The 23,824-nt window shown below is 39.2% G+C and overlaps 1 protein-coding gene across 2 annotated transcripts in view; it reads left to right on the top strand.

Annotated features, from left to right (window-relative positions):
• The window catches only part of Col24a1 (collagen type XXIV alpha 1 chain), a 298,351-nt gene extending 276,696 nt beyond the window's left edge, over nucleotides 1-21,655 (top strand). Inside the window, exons 55-60 of one of the 2 annotated variants that reach the window (XM_045137918.1) lie at nucleotides 3-29; nucleotides 6,884-6,949; nucleotides 7,888-8,056; nucleotides 14,677-14,786; nucleotides 17,788-17,991; nucleotides 20,442-21,655. In XM_045137918.1, the coding sequence (XP_044993853.1) occupies nucleotides 3-29; nucleotides 6,884-6,949; nucleotides 7,888-8,056; nucleotides 14,677-14,786; nucleotides 17,788-17,991; nucleotides 20,442-20,588 (723 nt within the window). In that variant the 3' untranslated portion in view covers nucleotides 20,589-21,655. The remainder of the gene's footprint in view (nucleotides 1-2; nucleotides 30-6,883; nucleotides 6,950-7,887; nucleotides 8,057-14,676; nucleotides 14,787-17,787; nucleotides 17,992-20,441) is intronic. The other variant, XM_045137919.1, reaches the window with a different exon arrangement.
• The last annotated feature ends 2,169 nt before the right edge of the window (nucleotides 21,656-23,824 follow it).

Raw genomic sequence — 23,824 nt, 5'->3', positions numbered from 1 at the left:
AGGGACCCCCGGGAGCACCAGGTCCAAGAGTAAGTTGGGTCTGTTTGTTTGATTTTTGTTGTTTGGCTTGGTTTCACTCAGTTTTATCTTAGGATACCATGGTAACTTTTTAAAGCTTTTTCTGTTAGTTCTGTTAAAACCACCCTCCTTGTGCAGCTCAGTTCTTTTCTCTAAGCTAATATAGAGCTGGCCAACTATGCAAACTTGAAACCACGCCTTCTGCTTCTTTCTGGGAAGATGGAGATTGGGGCTAGGGAGGTGACTCAGCGGCTAAAGGTACCGCCTGTAAAGCTGCTGGCTCAGGCTCAGTTCCCCAGCCCTCATGTAAATACAGATCCACAAAGTGGTGCATACACCTGGAATTGGTCTACAGCAGCACAAGGCCCTCCAGTGCCCATTCTCACTCTGTCTCTGGCTTTCTCGCAAATAAATGAATGAAAATATTAAAATTATATGCAAAAAAGAAAAGGGACTATGGCTCAGGGTATGCCCACAGTGAATATCATAAACCCACTGAGGAGCTCCCAAGGTAATAGAAACAGGAGGGGACAAAAGAATATAACCTGTTTTAATATGTATAAAATAAAATAACACCAGGCGTGGTGGTGCACACCTTTAATCCCAGCACACAGGAGGCAAAGGCAGGAGGATCACTGAAAGTTCGAGGCCACCCTGACACTACATAGTGAATTCCAGATCAGCCTAGACTAGAGCGAAACCCTACCTCGAAAAGCCAAAAATAAATAATTAAGTTAAATTAAATTAAAAGAATATGGAGGTTGTGACTCTTACTTTGGGGGTCATTTTGAATATTAAGCAAACATTAAAGCTTCTCACATAGAGTATGGAATGTACCTGGTGCACATTTCTTCCTAGTTCTTGGACCTGAGGCTCCTTTTTTAAATGATCCTTTTTGCCAGCCAGACACATCCACTTCATGAGGCCTTGTTAGTTGCTAGTGGCTAGAGCAGCCCTCAGACTTCTCATGCAGGTTGATTTTCATCTAACAACTATGGCATAAACCATATGAGGCTTACTTTAAGGCAACATATCTTTGATCTCTGGGCCTCTGGTGTTCTGACTTTAGTTTCTCTTTCTGTGTCCACACTCATGCTCCACAACCTCTCTGTCTTCCTCCTCCCTGTGGGAGGCTTCCTTTTATCCACAACCTACCATGCCCCTACCTCATGATTAAAGTGTCCTGGCCAAATACAGTGAGTACTGGGTCACATTTTCTTCTAATTGGAAATCCACTATTTGCTCCAAGCAACCATCAGGTGTATGCCTTCAAAGCCATGATGATTTCCATACGTTGTTCTCATAGCATTTCCATCTTCATAGTTCTGGGTGGCTGTTCAGTCATCAGATCAAGGACTTTACACCTCTCTTGCTTTTTCTTCAGAGCCAGTAATAACTATGAAAAAAAAGGGGGGGGGGCACAAGGAAAGATTGTCCACTTGGAAAAAGAAGACATAATGCCCTTTGTTTTTTTTCCCCTGTGTGTGTGTGTGTGTGTGTGTGTGTGTGTGTGTGTGTGTGTGTGTCTGTTTAGGTCTCTGTGTGTGTCATCGCATATGGGTGTATGCAGGCACATATGTGTGTCTAGGTGCACAGGAACATATGTATGGAGGCCGGAGGTCAACATCAGGGGTCTTTCTCACTTGCTCTTCACCTTTATGTTCTGAAGCAAGATTTCTCACAGAATCTCATACTTCTGATTCAACTAGGTAGCCAGCAAGACCCGGGCATCCTCCTGTCTCTCCTTCTCAAGTGCTGGGAGTACAGGCACACTCCTGTGAGTGCAGCTTTTATGTAGGTTCCAGGGATCCAAACTCAGGTCCTCCTGCTTGCAACACAAGCATTTTATGAACTGAGCAGCCCCTCTCAATGACTTTTTAAAATTACTCCCACTGGCTGGTCATCTGACGGGATGGTACTGAAACTTTCCAGCATGAACACTAATGAGAATGTCTGTCTTCAAGTCTTCTGTTCACTTCACACGTGTGTGTTGTTCCTTGCCCCTACGGCCTTGACAATGCATGGGTTCTAAATACCTTCATCTGTTGTCTCCTCACCTTACAACGACTTCAATAAATCCTAACTGTCTTCTCCCCCTCCCAAAACATTGTCCTAAGGAACCGTAATTCATGGGCCTATGGAGATTGCTTGGTGGTTAAAGGTGTTTGCTTGCAAAGCCTGTTAGCCTGCGTTCAATTCCCCGGTACCCACGTAAAGGCAGCTGCATAAAGTGCTGCATGTATCTATCTGGAGTTCGTTTGTCGTGGCAAATGTGGTGTGCCCATTCTCTCTCTCTGTCTCTCTCTCTCTCTCTGTGTGTGTGTGTGTGTGTGTGTGTGCGTGTGTGTGTGTGTGTGTGTGTGTTTGTCTCAAAGAAATAAAAAGAATCACAAATTATTGGCAAGCTGTAGAGGTATTGAAAAATTTTTCATAGTTAAGTGCAAAACTTTGAGGCAACATATCCCATCTCACGTCAACAAAGAGTTCTTACAGAACTAAAATTAAGAAGCTGGAGACATGGCTCAGCAATTAAGACACTTGCCTGCAAAGCCTAATGACCAGGGTTTGATTCCCCCTCTACCTACATAAACCAAGACGCACAAAATGGCACATGCATCTGGAATTCATTTGCAGTGGCTGAAGGCCCTGATATAACCATTCTCTCTTTCTCTGTCTGTCTCCCTTCTCTCTGTCTCTCTCTGCATGCAAATAGATGATAAATGGTTGGTTGATAGATAGATAGATGATAGATAGATTAGATAAAAATGTTTTGTGGAAAAAAATGAAGTAGGATGCATAAGAAGTTTTTTTTATTTGTGGAAAAAATATATATGGCTATATATACTTTGAGGAGTTATCAGGAAAATGTATATGCATCACATATAATAAGTACCCAATAAATGTCAGTACTATTGTTTCCTTCATTCCTCCCTTTCTCTCCTTTCTATGTTCCATGTTTTGGATTCTTACATTCTTTCCATCACCTCTTCCACAATGGACAGTGGTCCCTGAGTCTTGGAGGGTGTGATAGATTTGTCTCCCTTAATGCTGAACACACCACTGTCAGTTCTTCTCAGCACTTTGGTGAGTTCTGAGTCATCCCAGTGTCTCTATCTAAAAGTGAGAGCAGGGCTGGAGGGATGGCTTAGTGGTTAAGATGCTTGCCTTTCAAGCCTAAGGACCCAAGTTTGATTTTCCAGTGCCCATGTAAACCAGATGCACAAAGTGGCACATGCTTCTGGAGTTCATTTGCAGTGGCTAGAGGCCCTGGGACACCCATTCCCTCTGCCTGTCTGTCTGTCTGTCTGTCTGTCTGTCTCTCTCTCTCTCTCTCTCTCTCTCTCTCTCTCCTTCTGTCATTACAAATAAAAATTGTTTTTGAAAAATAAAAATAAATAAAAGTGAGAGTCGCATTATTATATAGGTATAGACATGACCGCCGCTTTTTTTTTTTTAATTTTTGAGGCAAGCCCAACAGACTGGCCTTTTTATTTATGTGAGAGAGCAGGAGTAAGAGAGAGAGAGAATTGGCATGCCAGGGCCTCCAGCCACTGAAATCAAACTACAGATGCATGTGCCACCTTGTGTGCATGAGCGACCTTGCATGTTTGCATCACTGTGGGTCTGGCTAATGTGGGATCTGGGGAGTCAAACTTGAGTCCGTAAGCTTCACAGGCAAGCACCTTAACCGCGAAGCCATCTCCCCAGCCTGACCGCTGCTCTTATACTTACAGACAGCAAGACTTCTACCCCAGAGCCAGACACTGCCTGTAGCAGGTTCCTTTCCCATCCATGTTTCCATCCATTGACTCTGACTTCAAAACTCTGAAAAATAACTTCTCAGAACACTAAGATGCCAAGACTAGATCAGCATTTTACTGAAATGCACTTGGGAGAGAGCTATGAATAATGTTTTCCAAAGTGTATGAAGCCTCCTGACTCAATCCCCCTCATTATTTGTGGAGCTGTAATGGTGTCATTCTGTTTCCTATTTCATATGCGTGTTTTAGAAAACAATGTGTTTTTTTTTTATGTGATGTGCTCTTGCTCTTTAAGTAGACTGCATGAAGAACCTGTTTTGTCTTATCTTGTGTTGGCCCCTTGGCTGTGCTTACTGACAACTTGACACTTGGACGTGGGTGATTTTATATGCATGCTTAAAACATTAAGTGATGTTCCTGTTCTCTTTGGAGATCATGGAGGGTGTGCCTTCAGACCCCTTCACTGCACTGGAGGTTTTGCTTTTGTTTAGTTTGGTTTGAGATGGGATCTTGCAATGTGGCTGAGGCTAACTTTGAATTTATAATCCCAGCTAGGATTACAGGTGAGGTGTCTACCACCCCACCCAACTCTAACTGAGGATTTAGTACTCAGACATGGGCACTTAGATGTTGCTGAGTGACTCCCAGACAAATCTTTTAATTCAGTCTGTCTAGGTCTGCCATTGAGAAAAAAATAATAAAGTCAACATACTGAATAGCTACTATGTGCCAAGGGTAAAGTAGGCTTGGGATATATACTGGGAATTATAGAAACATGGAGATTGCCAGGAAAATTCATGACTAACTTACTATTCTGAAATTTCTTTTATTTATAATGCTCATCCTCCCCCCTCCCCAAAAAGAAATATACTTTTTATTGAAATGTCTGTTACACAAATGAGGAAGAGGTGGGGCAAGGGAAATAGGGAATATAATAATGGGGAGTTGGGGAGAGGAGAATCAAATACAACAAATTACTTTTGAAAATACTGAAATGATGATACTTAAATCTCTGCATGCCAACTAACAAGTTTAAAAATTATTAGCTGGAACATTGGCTTAATGGTTAAGGCACTTGCCTATGAAGAGTGAGGACCCAGGTCAATTCCCCAGTACCCACTTAAACCAGATGTACAAGGTGGTACATGTGTCTAGAGTTTGTTTGCAGTGGCTAGAGGCCCTGATATATCCATTCTCTCTTTCTCTCTCCCTCACTGCCTTTCTCTCTCAAATAAATAAATCAAAATACTTTCTAAAACTTTAAAAATCAAAAATTAAATCACCAACAGGGAGCAAGTAGAAGTTCCCCTGTTGGCTATTTCTTTTATTACTCAGTTCAGTTGCCCATATTCATGCCTGTCTTTTTGCTTGGGTGATATCCAAGATCTGCCCATGCACACAAGCAAGATGGTGAGGATCATTTTGGTTTGCTGGGAACATTCTCTAACCTTTCCTCTTTCTTGTCTGATAGACTTTGTGTAAGTCTGTGACGTCTGCCTGGGGTATTTTCCTTCCTTTTTCCCTAACAATTATTCTTTGTATTTCAACTCCAATGTCATGATTTCAAGGAAATTTTCCTTTCACCAACCTCTTAAATCCTCCAGATTTAATTGACTTCCTAAAGTCTCTCAGATAATTCCAAGTGCGTGTCACAATTTATAATTGTGCAGTTTTAAAATATATATATTTGTCTTGGGAGGCAGAGAGGTAAGAAGATCACCGTGAGTTTGAGGCCACCCTGAGACTACATAGTGAATTCCAGGTCAGCCTGGGCTTGAAAAACTAATATATATATATATGTGTATATATATATATATATATATACACACACACACACACACACACACACACACATACATATATACATACACACACACATACACACACACACACACACACACACACACACGATGGTAAAGGTCACATTAAAACCTTTTGCCACTGTGAACAAACTCAAGGTACATGTGCCACTTAGTGCATCTGCCCTTATGTGGCTACTGGGGAATCGAACCCAGGCTTAACAGGCTTTGCAAACAAGCAACTTTAACCACTGAGCAACCTCCCAAACTTTATTAATTGCGTATTTTTTATTGCTGTCTGTTTCCTTTCTAACCTTAAGCTTCGCTGAAATAAATTTCTCTTTTGTTCACCATTTTGTCCTCAGTACTTACCACAGTATTTGAAATAATATACATGCAGAATGAATCAATTTTTTTCCAATATGAAAACCACATGCTGAGGCAGGGGAGAGTGCATTTTATTGATCGTTCCATCATCTTAAATAGTTTTTCAGATTACCAACCATGACCTGTGAGAGAACTGTTGAAACCACTTTCTATTGTACAGACCTGCAAATAAAGAAAAGATATCCTAACAATACATTCAGCCTCAGCTAAATTAGATTGCCTGGTTCACTTACACAGATGCCATTTCCCAGAATTTTCTCCCAGCTCATGCTTCTTCATTTCCAAGCTTATTTTTTTGTGTGTGTGAAAAAAAAAGTATGAAAAGACGGTTACAAATGGTTTTACTGAGGTTTTCCTCTAAAAATATCTTTTATTAAATGCAGGCCCAGATTAAATTTGTGCTGTCTTATTTCTTTTGGGACTAATGGTACATTTTCCAACTTCAGAAATTGTTTTGAAGACCGCAGAAGTATCAGATTCAACTAATGTGGTGACTACCTCAGGACAGTAGTATTTTACTCTACTTTCCTTCCAAGAACATAACTGTTAAAAATTACTAGAGTTATTTATTCTTCACCTTATAATTTATTAAGTGAGGGCGATCACATTTCCTCCTTCTGCCTTCTGAGTAATGGTGTATGTGTGTTTTCATGTTGCTGCAACAAATAGTTTTTCATTCGCGGGCTTCAGGCTTAAGTCCTGTTTTAATTAGGAGAGCCTTGGGATGTGGATAAAGGCAGTATATTGTCTTTCAGATCCCAGGCAGCATTTACAAGATCTGTTCAACCATAAAAGTTACAAACTCTACTCAGATAACGCTCATATGCCTGGACAGTGTGTTTTCAGAAATTACAGCCTTTATTCAGAGGACTCCATGTTGATCTCACTGCTGATATCAAATGGTTTTATTTTCCCCAGAAACAAATGGATATCAACGCTGCTATTCAAGCCTTGATTGAATCCAATACTGCCCTACAGATGGAGGTAATAGATCCACCTTTATTTATATTGGCAGTCTCAAAAGTCAAATTAAACCAAGGAATTTTTTGAAAGCCAAGATGTGGAATTATCTCAAAGATCATATTTAAAACAGATTAAACAAATCAGAAAACTTTTTCAAGAACAAACTATAATAAAAACAGAAATATATGCATGCATATTTTGTAAGGAAAGTATTTAAAACTAAGGATGTAATGTTGCTAAAGGATTTATTTGCAAGGACTTTGGTGCCATTAAAGAAGATAACTAACTGAAATTACCCATATTTCTTAAAATGGGATTATCTTGATCATTTATTTTCTTATTTACTGTGTAATTTAAAAAAACATTCTTAGCTGGGCATAGTGGCACACATCTTTAATCCCAGCACTTGGGAAGCAGAGGTAGGAGGAGCACCGTGAGTTCAATTCCATCCTGAGACTACATAGTAAAATCCAGGTCAGCCTGGGCTAGAGCGAGATCCTACCTTGAAAAAAAATTCTTTAAAATGCATTTGTATGCCTTCATACCTTCATGGTGGCTATGGTTACCTGCAAAGTATTTGGCCCATCAACATGTTGTCATGGATGATGGGGGAGGACAAAATAAATGACATCAGAATAGAAGAAGAAATAGTTGCAAAGAAAAAAGGATAAAAAGAAAAAATAGAGAAAAGATAAAGAAAACATTATATATAATTATGTATAATTATATATATATCATCATCTTGAAAAATTGAAGTTTCAAGGGTAAATTTTATGTCTTATTTGGGATCTAGGTTAAGAAAGCACATATACATACTCATGTTTAAATATATCCATTCTTTTCATCCTACCCCGCATGTACCATGCTCACGATACACAATGAGGACACACCTCTCTCTGCCTTGACCCGCAATGGTCATGAGGGTTTCATTGCTTACATGGCGTTTGATGATTTGGCAGAGTTATCAGAACACTGAAGTGATGCTCACAGACCACAGTGCAGAGATATTCAAAACCCTGAGCTACCTTAGCATTTTAGTACGCAGCATCAAGAATCCTCTCGGCACGCGAGATAACCCAGCACGAATCTGCAAAGACTTGCTCAACTGTGAACACAAAGTTTCAGATGGTAAGTTCTTCATTTTCTCAGGCTGTGATGCCTAATTTCATTGTGCTGTTTCAATGCCTTCGAGATTTGCAAAACATTCATTCCAAGTCCTAGTCATTTTTATAAAATATTAGCAAAAGCCATACGAATATAATCAAAGCAAAATGTTCTGAGAGGAAGACATTGCTGTGGTCATGCCATCTCTACCTATAACATTTGCTTATACTTTGTATTTGGAATGTAGTACATTTATATTTTAAAAATAAAATAAGCCCGGAGAGATGACTTAGCAGTCAAAGAGCTTGCCTGAAAAGCCTAAGGACCCATGTTTGACTCTCTAGGTCCCACATAAACCAGACACACAAGGTGACGCAAGTGTGCAAAGTCACGTATATGCACAAGATTGTGCACACATCTATAGTTCAATTGCAATGGCTGGGGGCCCTGGTGCACCAATTCTCTCCTCTCTCTCTCTCTCTCTCTCTCTCTCTCTCTCTCTCTCATTAAAAAAATGCAAAAATTAAATAAAATAGATAAGGTTGACCTTAGTGTTGACAGACAGAAACACCTGTCCTAGGTAATTCCAAATCATCAAAGTTTACAACATTGAGAAGAATATTATAGGCTGAAGAGATGGCTCAATGGCTAAAGGCACTTGTTTTTAAAGCCTGATAAACTGGGTTTGATTCTCTAGTACCCATATAAAGCCAGATATACAAGGTGGTGTAGGCATCATGTGTCTGGAATTTATTTGCAGGGACAGGAGGCCACAAGTTCTTTCTCTCTCTTTCTCTCTCCTCTCTCTCTCTCTCTCTCTTTCTCATAACTTTTTTTATAAAAAGAAGAATATCATGAAGTCTCTTTCACAACACTCCCCAACAGTATGGTTTTTAGACATAGTAGAACTTAAATGCTATATTCTAGAATCAGTGAACATGAAAATAGAGTGGCTTGTCGTTCTTAGAAGTTTCTCATCCCAGTGGAAATAATTTAAGGTCACTAACCAGAGATTTTAAAAAATGAATTTAGAGAAGACCATCAAGGAAATGTTTTAAACTCAGAGGATAAATCTTTATCCAGGGAGAGGAAACACAATCTGTAACTGTCGCTTTATTTTCATTCCTATTTAGTCTATAGCCAACTGTACAATCAATATTGTAAATTTCTTTTGCTAAAAGCTCTATTAGCACAATAACTATGTGCTAACTTGAAAAGGCTGTTATATCACTCTGTAAGTTAAATGCTGGTCCTTATTTTAATTTTACTCTGTACTTATCACACATGCACATTTGCATATTCTTATCCAAAAACATCTGTCTCCATTCTAGAAGTACAATGAAAAATATTCATTTTCTTCATATTGAAAATAGTTTAATTCTATGAACATTTCCTGTCTGAGGTTGACATGAAAACTGAAGTAGTTTTTATAATTTTGGATTTTAAGAATATTACTCTGAGCTGGGTATGGTGATGCATACCTTTAATCCCAGTACTTGGGAGTCAAAGGTAGGAGGACCACCATAAGTTCAAGGCCAGGGGCGGGAGAGATGGCTGGGGCTAGAGAGAGATGGCTTAGCAGTTAAGCGCTTGCCTGTGAAGCCTAAGGACCCTGGTCCGAGGCTCAATTCCCCAGGACCCACGTTAGCCAGATGCACAAGGGGGTGCACATGTCTGGAGTTCATTAGCAGTGGCTGGAGGCCCTGGTGCGCCCATTCTCTCTCTCCCTCTGTCTCTCTCTCTCTCCCTGTAAATAAATAAAAAAAATTTTTTTAAAGTTCAAGGCCACCCTGAGACCCTAATTAATTCCAGTTCAGCTAGAGTGAGACCCTACCTTAAGAAACCAAAATGTACATATAACTCTCCACCATGTCCGTATAATAGTATAATGAGGATATGGGAAGACACCAGGACAGTACTGAGAAGGCTATTTGAATAATTCTAGAGAGATGATCATGGATGAGACTTGAATTGACAACAGGGAAAATCAAACGAAATGAGAATATAGATATGCTTTTCAGTACAGCCAAAAGTTTTTGTTGATAGACACAATAAGAGTTCTAAGAAGAATCAAAGGGTAAAGAGGCCTCTAAGGTTTGGAAGTATAGACAAGAGGAGTTGCTATTAGGAGAAATGGAGAAGACTTCAGGAAAAGTAGATTTGGACAACAGATCAAAAGTTTTATTTTGGAAATACTTAGTTTGAGATGACTATAGGTGTTCCAGGAAGACTGTCCAGTAGAGACCTGCCTGTTGCAGTAACTGGTCAAAACAGAGTTTCTTACTAGGGGTGAAATTTATGAAATAATTTGCATTTAAGCAGCATGTAATGCTCTCACCAATTAAGATTACTTGGATAGTAGGTCAAGGAAGAGAAGAGATCTAAAACCTGCATTGGGGCTGCCTAAAGTTCACAGGTCATGGAAATGAAGAAGAACGAGCAAAGAAAACTAATAATTGAAACAAATAGGAGGAAAACTAGATGACCAAGGAGTCCTGGAAAAAATGTATGCAGAAACAATATATTAACTGAGTCAGTGTCAAGCAAAGTGGAGACTGAGCAAGGCTATTGGATTTTACAATTCAGAAATCATTGGTTACATCACCAAGAACATTCTGGAAAAACGGTAGTGGTTAAAAACTTCATCAGATTTTAAGAAAAACAATGATGCATTGAGGGATGTTCCACTCCCAGTAATCATATAAGTAATTCAAATTACCTCAGTATTAATTTTTAACTTGAAAGCATAAAATTGCTAACAAAGAAATGAAGAAAGTTCAAGCTAATATCTTGAATGCCACAAAGAGTTGAGCTAGCTATTTGAGGCAGCTTTTACTCTGAGCACATTGAGAAGCTCAGCAGTGCTGTTGGTGAGTTTGGTAGGCTCAGAGTCAAAAGTTAGGATCTGTGGCCTAGTCTAGGTGGAGACTTGGACTTTTTAAGGGGTGTAGTTTAGAAATAATGATGACATACAAGACAGTATTCATATATTCAGATGGTAACCTCACTTTGCATCATCTGGATAGCTCAGAAAATTTAAACATTGAACTTGGAATAAAACAGCACCAAACTGCAAGCACCCCCACTTATCTGGAAGAAACAAACAAAAATCTCCAGTGAATGATAACTGTGTCCTCAGGCTCAAGTTATTTCCGCAGTTAATTTCATGGCCCCCAGTACACAATCAGTAATAGCCAGATATCAGAACATCATGAATGATAACTGGTAGAAACAGTACACAAGAGAAGCAGCCTTAGAAGTGAGAATGGGAGAGGTGGAAGTTAAATTTGAAGGCATAATTGACATAGAAATCTTAGACAGGAACAGTTCATTCATTATAAGAAAGAAGGCAGAATATATGCATGCAAGAACAGAGAACTAGGCAGAGAGAAGAGGCTGTGGAGAAAATGTCAATTCACCTCAGATTGCTTCCGTTGCTGCAAAGGAATTGGAAGTTGTCAGTCAAGAAGAGGGGCTGAGGAGGAGGTAGCTCAGTGGTAGAGTGCTGTGCAGTGCTCTGGGCTCTGTCCTCAGTGTCAGAAGGAGAAAAAATGGAAAATAGGTATACCTAAAAAAAGAACAGAGAGAAGCTTGAGAGAAGCAGAAAGATTGTTGTCAAATGTATCTATTACACACGTACTTGAATTTACAGTGAGTCCAGGCAGTATGATTTTGTTTCTACAAATTAATTATAAATTGAATTTATGTAGGACTTGGACTTTATAAGACAGGTACAATGAATTGAGACATGGCAAGGGAGGTTAAAGACATACGTAAAAAGAGCAAGAAGCAAGACACCAGACATTCTGCTCTAACACTATAGGCAAGTGCCACACCAAACCATGCACACATGCACAAGGGGGGAAAAATCCTTACATTCAGTGAAGGAATAAGAACTTTAAGCAGGGCTTCTGAAAAAGGAAGTGTATGCTAGGAATGTGAAACTGATCGTATCAATGGGTAGTGGATCTTGGTGGCCTCAAGAAAGTATTCTATCAAAAACACTAGGAGGCATGAGCTGGAAGAAGAAAAGTGAAATTATTGAGGGGCTAGGATATGGCCTTGGGAGGGTATTGGTTAAAGTGAGGCATGGAGATAGGGAAAACTGAAGGGCCAAGAATAGGCAGGTAAGGGAGCAGTGGAGAGTTGTATGCAAGGAACTGAGGGATCGAAATATTAGGAGTAGCATTCATGTTGGCCTAAAGCCACGAAGAAAGAAAATGTAACCATAGATATTTCTGAAAGTGACAGCAAGCCAGAAGCTAAAGTCTGCAAAGAGAAATGCTCAAGTGGTTGTCTGAAGAAAGGCAGGACAACAAGAACGATAATAACAATTTCAACATGGGACATTTCTAGGGAGAAAGTTTTTAAGGGACTGGTCTAGAGTGACTAAAAGGACTCCTGACCTCCAGCACAATGAGGCCACTTGAGGAAGATCTTGATTAAAAGGACTGTATGGGAAGCACTGTCCTCAGGAGAGGGCTGATTTTGAGTTAGAACACTTAGGCTCACACAAGATCTATTATGATATAAGATGCCCTTAAAGAAATTACCATTGTACAACATAATATCTGAACTCAAAGCATTCCACCACATAGAAGGAGGGTTTGCTTAATGGAGCCCTTTTCATCAAAAGGGGGTCTGGTGCGAGGCATGGTGGCACACGCCTTTAATCCCAGCACTTGAGAGGCAGAGGTAGGAGGATTGCTGTGAGCTCGAGGTCTCCCTGAGACTACATAGTAAATTCCAGGTCAGCTTGGACTAGAGTGAGACCCTACCTCAAAAAAAAAAAAAAAAAAAAAACAAGCCAGGTGTGGGTGGTGGTGCACACCTTTAATCCCAGCACACCAGCACATGGGAGGCAGAGGTAAGAGGGTTGCTGTGAGGTTGAGGCCACCCTGAGAGTACAATAGTGAATTCCATGTCAGCCTGAGCTATAGCAAGACCCTACCTTGGACAAAAGGGGGGAGTCTAGAGAGATGACTTAGTGGTTAAGGTGCTTGCCTGCAAACTCTAAAGACCCAGGTTCGATTCCCAGAACCCACATAAGCCAGATGCACAAGGTGATACATGCACACAAGGTAGTGCATGAGTCTGGAGTCTAACTGCAGTGGCTGGAGGCCTGCCAATTCCCTATCTATCTATCTATCTATCTATCTATCTATCTATCTATCTATCTATCTCTATCTCTCAAACAAATAAAATTTAAGAAAAACTCACACAGTATTAGGAAAGTATTTCTTAAAGGGGAAGAGAGAGTGAGTAAAGATATGTGTTTATTTCCTTAGATAAAACCAGAAACCTGTGTGAGATGCTAGTGAAAAATGCAGCTGTAATTTCTACACCCTTCATAAGATGTTCAAAACGCTAAGGAAAGGAGTCTAACATGGGTGGATGTCCTTCACCCTTTCCATATTTTAAGAGATGAGTGGTTCTCCAGATGTGCTGTCTGGACTAGAATTAGACCTTGTTTGAGAGGCAGATTCTCCAGCCCCACCCAAGACTTAACGAATCATCAGCTCGGGGGGTGAGGCCCAGCTTGTGTGTTTTGACAGATGGTTTATACTCCTAAGAATTTGAAAACAACTGTCATAGAATATAGTCCCTAACCTTTGAACTCTGAGTTTAGCAAGTATACATTTTCAGGACTGTTGGAATGATAGGGGGATGGTATTTAAGAATGTTTGGAAGTCAGGGGAAAATTGGATAATGTAGAGAAATCGTTATTTTGGGGTAAAAGTGGAATGGAAAAATGACCTCAACCTATTAGAGAAATTGACATTTGATAATAATTATTTGATTGGCTTTCCTCGTTAATATAAGAAATAAGAGCTACATAATTTAAAATTTCCTGTGCTTTGTATTTGGTGTGAGATACTATATGAATATTCTGCATTTGTCATTCTGGAATCAAGGGGCTAGTACAATGTTTTTCAGCTGAATATCCCCTTCTGAGCACTCAGTAGAGGCATAGATTGACAAGTCTTTACCAGCTATATGTGCATCAGTTTTGCCCATTGACAAATCTGAAGGGAAAAACACAAAAATCCTGACTGTTTAGCTGTGCATTTTTCTTTCTGAAAATAAAGTAAAATTGTCTTAATCATCAGTATTGTCCATTGAGAGATTTTGCCTCAAAGATTCAAACTATTTCTATTTTAAACAAAACTTTCATTTTAAACTCTGTGACTATATGCAACAAAAATATATACAGATAACTTTATTAACTATAACTTGTCTAATTGTGGAACTTGAGACAATTCTCTTTGAGCTGACTTATCTGTAGTAGGAAGCAAGAAATTCAGTTATTTCTATTATTCTGATTAAGTTTAGAAAATGCCTTTAAATTGATAAGTAGGTGGCTGGAGTGATGGCTTGGCTGTTAAGCCAGAGGCACAAGGTGGTGCATGCATCAGGAATTCATTTGCAGTGGCTTAAGGCCCTGGCATTCCCATACTCTCTTCATCTGTCTCTGTCTATCTGTCTGTCTCTCTCCCTCTCTCTCTTAAATAAATAAATAAATAAATATCAAATTGATAGGTATGTGAAAATATATGTATAAAAGCATAGCATATATGCATATATATGTGCATATAGTTTAGCATGAGATTTAAATAACTTTGTGTTTTATTATAAATTAATAGGAAAATACTGGATTGATCCAAATCTTGGATGCTCTTCAGATGCCATTGAAGTTTTCTGCAACTTTAGTGCTGGGGGCCAGACATGTTTATCTCCTATTTCTGTGACAAATGTAAGTTTTGAACTTCAGAATATATGTTGATGTGTTGCACAATACCCATAAATAATTTATTTGAAATCCCATCCCTTTCAATAGTTATGTAGTTTAAGAATAGAACCAGGGGTTTGAAAAATGGCTTAGTAGTTAAAGATGCTTGCAAAGCCTAATGGCACAGGTTTCATTCAACAGTACCCACATAAAGACAAACCTACAAAATGGCATATGTAGCTGGAGTTTATTTGCAGTGGTAAGAGGCCCTGATGTGCCCACCATTTCCTCTCTCACTCTCTTCCTTTCCCTCTCTCTCTTCTTGGAAATAAATAAAAACTTTTTTTTTTCAAGGTAGGGTCTCACTCTGGCCCAGGCTGACCTGGAATAAACTATGTAGTCTCTGGGTGGCCTTGAACTCACGGCAATCCTCCTACCTCTGCCTCCTGAGTGCTGGGATTAAAGGCGTGCGTCACCACGCCTGGCAAAAACATGTTTTTAAAAGAAAGAATGGAACCAAAGTCCCTTTCATTCTCTATCACAAATGAGAAACCAGTCTATCTTGCTAAAATGTAAACCCTGGCATTTTGTTGTGTGTTTTTATGGCTGGCTCGGCTTGACTAATCTTGTTTCTTAAATTCCTTTAAAATCACATAGCATATGTTAGACTCCTATATGTGCACATACATTATAGAATCTCCAAACAGCTGCCCTGGTCATAATCAGTAACTTGTCACCTACAGTTTTACTGAAAAATCATATCATCATCAGAAGAAGAACTTTGCAACAAAAGTTTGCTATTTTTGGTGATTGAGTACATAATGGCCTCCCTCAGACATTCAGTGAACACTATTTAATACCTTCACATGTAATTCTATAAATCCACTATTTAGAATAAATGCAAACTAGTTACGTACAATGGTGTTACAAGTATTAAAAAAACAAACAAACAAACCCTAAGGCCTAGCTCTATTTATATGTTACAACATGTTGAAATCAAAATTTCATAGCTGTCTTTTTCTGATTAAAACAGCTTGGTATCTTACCAAGGATTTGTTTCTCATTGGCAAAGAACCAATACATGTGCCTGCCATGTGTTCTGTCCATCACGCAGCAGCAGCAACTACAAGGAGGCGTCCTGAGCTACCTCTGGTCGAACTGCCCTCCCCTCCATTCACCAGGACTTCTCACTGGGAAGTTGTCACTGCGCCCTAGGGAAATCACGTGTCTAAACAAAGAGCAGTTTGATAGTCCTCCCTTCAAAATATATATCCATATCCTCATCCTCACCGCCCCAAAAGGTGTCCAGGGCTTTTGTTCAAATAGTGTAGACCAAAGAGGGCCTGGGGTGAAGGGCGATACTGTGTAAAGGAGACAGGAGCACTTAGGGAGCAGCACCTCTGGGGTTTCTATGACTGAATCAGTTCTTCCATGAATCCTTGTGTGTGGAATGGGGAACAGGCAGTGAGGCAGGAGCTCACTCTCGCCCAGGGTGACTTGGAACTCATTCTATAGCAGGCCGACTTCAAACGCATGGCAACTCCTCAACCTCAGCCTCCCAAATTCTGGGTTGAAAGGTGTGAGCCTACCACACCTTGCTGTCTTCTATTCGCCTTGTCCACGCCCTCAACCATCCCAAAGACTGCTCATGGAAAGACTTAGAACCAGGGGCTTATGTCCGAGTGCTACCGACAGAATGAGCTGCAAGCCACCAGAGCATGGGGTGGGATAAATTCCCTTTATCACTTCGAATCTTAATAACAAACTTGTCAGCTGAATGTTACACCCCACTTTACCAACAAAGAGGCTCGGGCTCAGAAAGGTTAGCATTTCATATGTATGTGATTCTCATCATAAGACAAAGAAACGGAGTTACTGAAACTCTAATGCTCCTGAGCAGTACCCTTCCATGTTTTGGGCCCTATGCCCTTATTTTGCATTTTCTCTTTTCCTGGGAGATTCCCTCCCTTTTTCTTTTGAGGTTTTGTTGTTGCTTTTCTTTTCCTGTTGCCATTGCTATTTCTCATGTTACTGGGGTTCAAAACTCTGGCATGCTAAGAAAGCACCCAACTACTGAACTATATCCCTAGCCCATTAGAGTTTTTTGTTTCTGTTATTTTTTTCATCCCCCATTACCTCATGACTGATATTTTCTAATTTTAAATTTGGAGATTAATACAAATTCCTCAGGAGGAACTGCTTCTACTCACATTATGTCCACACCCTAGTTGAACAATACTAAGAGGATGACGGTGGTGGTGGTGTGGTGACATGTGGTGCTATAGAAACATGTACCTCCCTATCCAAGTGCGGAAATATAGGAATAGACCTTTTAAATCCCCTTCCATATATTGTTCATTATATTAATTAAAGTTTGCTGATGTATTCATTCAGTAAACATGTATTGATGACTCACTGTTTGGAACTATTTTAGGATTTGGCAACACAAAGCATAAGATTTTGTCTTTGTCCTTAGAGGTTCTCATAATTAAAATTACTCAACCAAGTTGTTATTGCAAGTTTGTAACTTATCTTGGGAGGGTCATATAAAAATAATCTTAATGGAAGACAAACAGAAGTTCAGATTTTTATGAAATGTATTAATGCATCAACCTAAGACAAATTACTACTGTATTTTCAGTAGCATTATTAAAATTGTCTCCTTTTTATTTTGTAATAGCCTGATTGCATGCTGCAGCCAGCTTATACAGGCTCAGGAGGAAATGTTGTTAGTTAACATCTTTCATCAAGTCAGTGTCCAGTGGCTGTGCCCTGGTGCTCTGAGAACAGCATCTCCTCCACTATGGAAATCAGAAAATGCCATGAATCAGAAAATACCTCTCCCTCAAGAGCCCACAGCTCAGTGTTTACCAGCACACCACTGTTGAGCACTTAAATCAAAAATAGCAAAAAACCAAAAAAAAAAGTTGTAACTTTCTTAGGCTGCCTTTCCTGAAGCTGCCCCAAACTAGAAGTTTCCAAATTTCCATATCTTATAACCTGAATATTGTTTCCATAATATCAGTTGGAGTTTGGAGTTGGGAAAGTCCAAATGAACTTCCTTCATTTACTGAGCTCAGAAGCCACCCATATTATCACCATTCACTGTCTAAACACCCCAAGGTGGACAAGTGGTCCAGGATCGTCCATTAGTTTCAAAGGATGGAATGGTCAGATGTTTGAAGAAAACACTCTACTTGAACCTAAAATACTTTCAGATGACTGCAAGGTAAGAGAATGGCACTTTTAGAATTGTTCAATAGGACTTAACTGGAAATTATGAGTGTAAGACTTTAATTACAAACTGCAAATACACAAGGTTGTTAAATTTTAATGTGTCTGACATCATGTATTTTTTCATGATTAATCACTTATTTATGGCTATTAACTTTTGTTGTGCCAGTTGCTTATTTCTGTTTTTTTACATGTCTTTCTCTGAAATGCCTTTTTGTACTTCTCTTTTCAAGTGAAAATTTTAGGCGCACTTAAAGACCTATCTAAACTTTGAATATTTCATAAAACACTCCCTGCTTAATTAGAGATGAGTATTTCAGGGCTGGAGAGACAGCTCAATGGTTAGGTGCTGCCTCCTTCTCTCTCTCTCTGTCACTCTCAAATAAATAAAAATGAACAAAAGAAAAAAATTTTAAATAGTTAAAAAAAAGAAGTATTTCAGTATCATTGTCTGCATCAGGTATAGACATATATATCATATATGTTTTTCCATTGTGGTTATTTAAATTTTGTATTTCCGTATTTCCCCAACAAGATTTATAAGCTGCTTAGTTTAGAGGCCAGAACTAATTTATCCACCTTCATATTTTCCAAGCAAAGTAAGAAAATTGAAAGGTACAGCTCATTCAACTATGCTGAATGTTCTTCATGTTCAATGAGAAGTGTTGAAGTCTTAATGAATAACCTAGCAGTCTAGATTCTAGTTCACTATCACACCAATTTATGACAACTAGACAAACTGCTTCTCAACGACCTTTAGTAGCCTTAGCTTTAACATAAAAATTATAGCATAAATAATTTTTAAATGTTTTACTGTGACAATATTGTGATCAAGTAAAATGTCTGAATAAAAAACTCCACAACGCTTATGTTTTTCTATTTTGTCTTGAGTCTTTAAAATAGAGCACTTTATAATGTGTTTTGGTTCCATGGCATTTATCAGAAATAACAGATGCAGGGCTGGAGACATGATTTAGCCATTAAGGCACTTGCCTACAAAGCCTAAGGAACCAGGTTCAATTCCCCAGTACCCACATAAGCCAGATGCACTTGGTGGCATATGCATCTGGAGTCCATTTGCAGTGGCTAGATGCCCTGGTCTACCCATATTCTCCCCCCACTGCTCTCTCACAAATAAATAAATAAAATAAAATATTTTAAAAAGAAATAACAGATACAGTAGTATGAAAAACAGAAAGGCCTGGAAGAAAAAGAGGAAGGTGAGAAGCCATGTAAAGGAAGAGCCACAGAATGGGACAGAGAGAAAGAAACCCAAAAAATAATTCACCATAATTATCATTTAACTACTTCTCACAGAGGCAATTCTAGTTATTTTCTACCAAAAGAACAAAGATTGTAACACTGAATCCCCTTTCACCCAATAAAAATATCCACCCTGAAAGAAAAAAAAAAGAAAGAAAGAAAAAATGTCCACCTTGAAGAATCAGTCACAGATCCAGGAACACAGAACAAAGGATACAGCTCACATTAGAACACATAAGTGACCCGTGAACAGTCGAAGGAGAGAAGTGAAAACCCAAAGCACACTGCCACCACAAAGAGCCTGGTAGTGCCGGCTGTGGCTGAGACGAGGGTCACGTGATCAGAGTGTGCCTACACTATAAAGTGAGTTCAAGATCAACCTGGGCAACTTAGACCTTATCTCAAAAGAAAATAGTAAGAATAAAAAAGGGCTGGAGATGTAGGTTAGTGGTAGGGTGCTTACCCAGCAAATGTAATGCCCTAGGTTTAACCCCTCATACAAAAAGAAAGAAAAGGAAAGAAAGGAAGGAAGGGAGGGAGGGAGGGAAGGGGGAAAGGAGGGAGAGAGAGGAAAAGAAAGCACTCAGGAGGCAGAGGTAGGAGGATTGCCATGAGTTTGAACTGAGCTAAGCCTGGGACTATAGAGTGAGTTCCAGTCATCCTGGGCTACAGTGAGACCCTATCTCAAAAAAAAGAAGAAGAAGAAGAAGAAGAAAGGAGGAAATGAAGGAAAGAAGGAAGGAGGGAGGGAAAAGAGGAAGAGAAGAAAAAAGGAAGGAGGAGGAACAAGAGAGAGGAAGGGAGGAAGAGAAGGAGATTGGGAGGGAGGGACAAGAGAGAAGAAGGGAAAGAGGGAGGGAAGGAGGAAAGAAGGGAGGGAGGAAGGAAAAGAAAGAGCCTAGCCTTCCAGTTATGGATCAATATTAATTGCCACCACTTACTTGTATTGTCCTAAATGATTTTTTTGTTTTTTTGCAAGAGGTCTCACCATATTCCCAAATTGTCTTCCCTCTCATGCTCCCCCTGCCTCAGCTGCTAGGATTACTGGCGTACACCACACACCTAGCTTCATTCTCTCTAAATCTTGGAACAAGGCTACAATGTCTGTGAAGGGGATTACTTGTTGAAAATGACTACTGAAGAAGCAGTTACCTATGAAAGCCTTTTCTTCCTGTTTTGCAGATTCAAGATGGCAACTGGCATAAGGCGACTTTCCTTTTTCACACCCAGGATCCTCATCAGCTTCCAGTGACTGAAGTTCAAAAACTTCCGCATCTCCAAACTGAACGGAAGCATTACCTCGAAAGCAGTCCCGTCTGCTTTCTCTAGAGGCTCACCCAAATGCGATTGCTGCAGAGGGGAAATGAGGACAGAAAGAGGAGATGCATGGAATAAAGGAACCTGCTAAACTTAAAGAATCTCAGGCAGAAAAGACTTCCTCCTAAGAAGGGGAAAAGGCATTTTCACAGAACTATGATCGATGATGTATTTTGAATTCCTTAAAAATGTTTGCTGATGTGAGGGTTTTCTTAAAGAATGTCCTTGAACTGAAAATGTGCACACTTGGAATTCTTCAGGGTATGCCCTGTATTTTTTGGACTAAGAGTGAAGTACCCATTAAGACAGCTGGAGAAGCAGGGCACTGTGGAGCACGGCTGGCTAATGCTCCCAAGGGTGCAATGTTTCTGTCTAAAAATTGCAAGCCACAGTTTGATATGTCTTGTTTTCCCAAACACGTAGCTGTATTCCGGTCCCCAGTGGGCATATACATCCTAGCCGGTGGTATACTACCTCTTACGTTGTGCCTTTTTTGTCTTGCTTGGTGCTCTTTCTAAAAACAAGGTGCTTGTGGCTTTCATACAATATTTTATTTTTTATTTTTTTCATCTTTGTTATGAAGAGTGTATGTACTGGTTACATCAAGATATGTTGTGATTGTTAATACTTATTTTAATTTGTCTGGTCACATACTTAATAACAAGTAAAACAATTATTTATGTAAACACCCTTGTTTTATTTTAAAATTCTCTTTGTGCATATGAAACCACAGCCAGCATGTTGTAACCTGTGCATATGCACGAGAGAATTTGGTTTTTGTTTTATATTTTTAAATTGTTGTAAAAAATTGGCTTTGTGGCTTACTTGGTTAAAGTGCCTGTCTCATAAAATTGTTGTAAAAAATATATTAGGCCAAGTACACCCTACGTTAGGTTTGGTTTAGAAATTGGGGATTGTGATATACTGTTTAAAACTTCATGATCATCTGGAATGATACTCTGTGTGTGTATATATATTGTGTAAAATTATAATTCAGCAAATCTTTTTGAAATTGCTGCTGTTTTAAATTATAAAAACTTTATATTTCTGCTTTGTGGAAAATACACATCTTCACAGTATTCATTAATTTTCTTTCATTGTTCTAAAATTTAATGCTAGACTTAAAAGAATTTATTTTACCAATCCTTAAAGCAACATCCTGTAGGAGGGGGAATCTTGCCACTTAATATAAGCTCAGACAATTCAGTCTTTCCTTGTTGTCAAGGAAATGTCAATTCAATAGTAAAAGAAAAAAATATTAAACCTCTTGCTACATAGAAAAGCTTGTTCATCTATTATAAATATACCTTTATGCTACAGCAAATTACACTTAACCTATGTGTAATTAAAAAAAAAAAGGTGCTTTAAGTCATTCTGAGTTAATTTTTTTCCTCTTCTTTGTTATCCTGTGCTTTCATCCCATAGGAAATCCTCTGGCATTCTGACCATGGATACTTACATTATTAAAAATATTTGGGGGCTGGAAATATGGCTCCATGGTTTATTGTGCTTATTTGCAAAGCCTGTCAGCCTGAGTTCAATTCCCCAGACACCCACATAAGCCGGATGCAAAAAGTGGTGCAAGCATCTGGTATTCACAGCAGCAAGAGGCACGCGCACACACACACACACACACACACAAGTGCAAATAAATAAAAATTTAAAAATACATGTCTGTTGCATACCTACAAAAGGATTATAGAGACTATTTCCTCTTTCAACAAAATGGGGACATAATACAGAAGAAAAAAATCTTACATCTACGGTCAAATGATTCCAAACAAAGATATCAAAGCCATCAAAGTGGCTCATGTATCTGCAGTTTGTTTGCAGTAGTACAGGCCCTGGCACACTCATTCATCCCCCCCCCTTTCCCCATAAATAAGTATTTTAGAAAAAAAAATGAAGAAACAATTCCTAGAACTGGATATGCTTACAATTTATATATTTCATAGAGGATTCATATACAAAAGTAGTTAAGATGTGATAGTTCAATGACATAAAACAATCTACTTTTTAATAGGCAAATAACTTGAAAGAACATTTTTCCAAGGAAGATAGACAAATGGCCAATGAATGAAAAGATGCTCAAGATTGCTAGGGAAATGTTAGTTAGGAAAATGTAAGTCAAAGCTGTAATGAAGTAGTGCTTCTCTGGGTAATACAAAAATATATTGTGGTATTTGTCCCCAGTTCCCATCACAGGATATCTAAACTCATTGGAATTACACGAACGAAAAGAGTGTCTTTTTACGTACAATAAATCACCTTTGGTAAAAGGCTTACATTATGTTGTGAGTTTGTGCAAATGAGGTTATTTATGGTGAGAATATGATTTAAAAAAAAAAAAAACTTTTTGAGACCGGTACTGTTTTGTAATCCAGGATGGCCAGGAATTCATGTAGCCCAGGCTGGTCTTCAACTAATGATAATCCTACTGTCTCCACCTCCCTTCCTAGAATTATAAGATAGTACTCCAAGTTCAGGGGGTGGATCTTTTATAAAAACACATTTATTTATTGAAGAGAGAGGCAGACAGAGAATGAGTATGGGTGTACCAGAGCCTCTTGCCACTGAAAACAGACTACAGATGCATGCGCACTTGGTGCATCTGGCCTTATATGGATACTGGGAAATTGAACCTTGGGCATGTCAGGGTTTGCCAACAAGCGCCTTTAACCACTGAGCCATCTCTCCCGCTCACAGTGTCTTAAGTATCTTCAGGATGAAGTAGAATGCCAGAAATATCAACGGATTAGAGCTGGAACTTTTAGCTCCATCTACCTGATCTCTGAAGAGGAGAATACCCTAACCCATTCTGAAGACTGAGCTTCCATAGAACTTAAATGACGAGTATCAGAGAGCTTGAGGGATATCCTCTTGCACAGAGAGTGTGCGAGGGAAGAGCATGGGGGCTCTGCACCATTCCTGTGCCTTGCCCATGCATCTCTTTCAGCTTCTGTTCCTGAATTGCATCCCTTATAGCAAACAAAAAAATATACATATATAAGCGACATGTTCCCTGGGTTCTGTGAGCCATTATATCAAACTGTCAAACTAGAGGACAGAGTTGTGATTACTACCCAATTATAGTTAGTTGGCCAAAAAGACAGACTGCAACTTGCATTTGGCATCCAAAGTGGGAAGTGTGGTGTTGAACCGACCAACCTGTGGGACTTGATGCTAATTCTGGGTAATCTCATAATTAGTTTCAATTGTTGGACACCCACTTTGGTGTCTAGAAAAGT

Source organism: Jaculus jaculus, chromosome 19 (assembly GCF_020740685.1).
Source record: "Jaculus jaculus isolate mJacJac1 chromosome 19, mJacJac1.mat.Y.cur, whole genome shotgun sequence".
NCBI classification, from domain to species: domain Eukaryota; kingdom Metazoa; phylum Chordata; class Mammalia; order Rodentia; family Dipodidae; genus Jaculus; species Jaculus jaculus.
The sequence above is the reverse complement of the archived record's forward strand: the minus strand, read 5'-3'. Positions and strand labels throughout refer to the sequence as shown.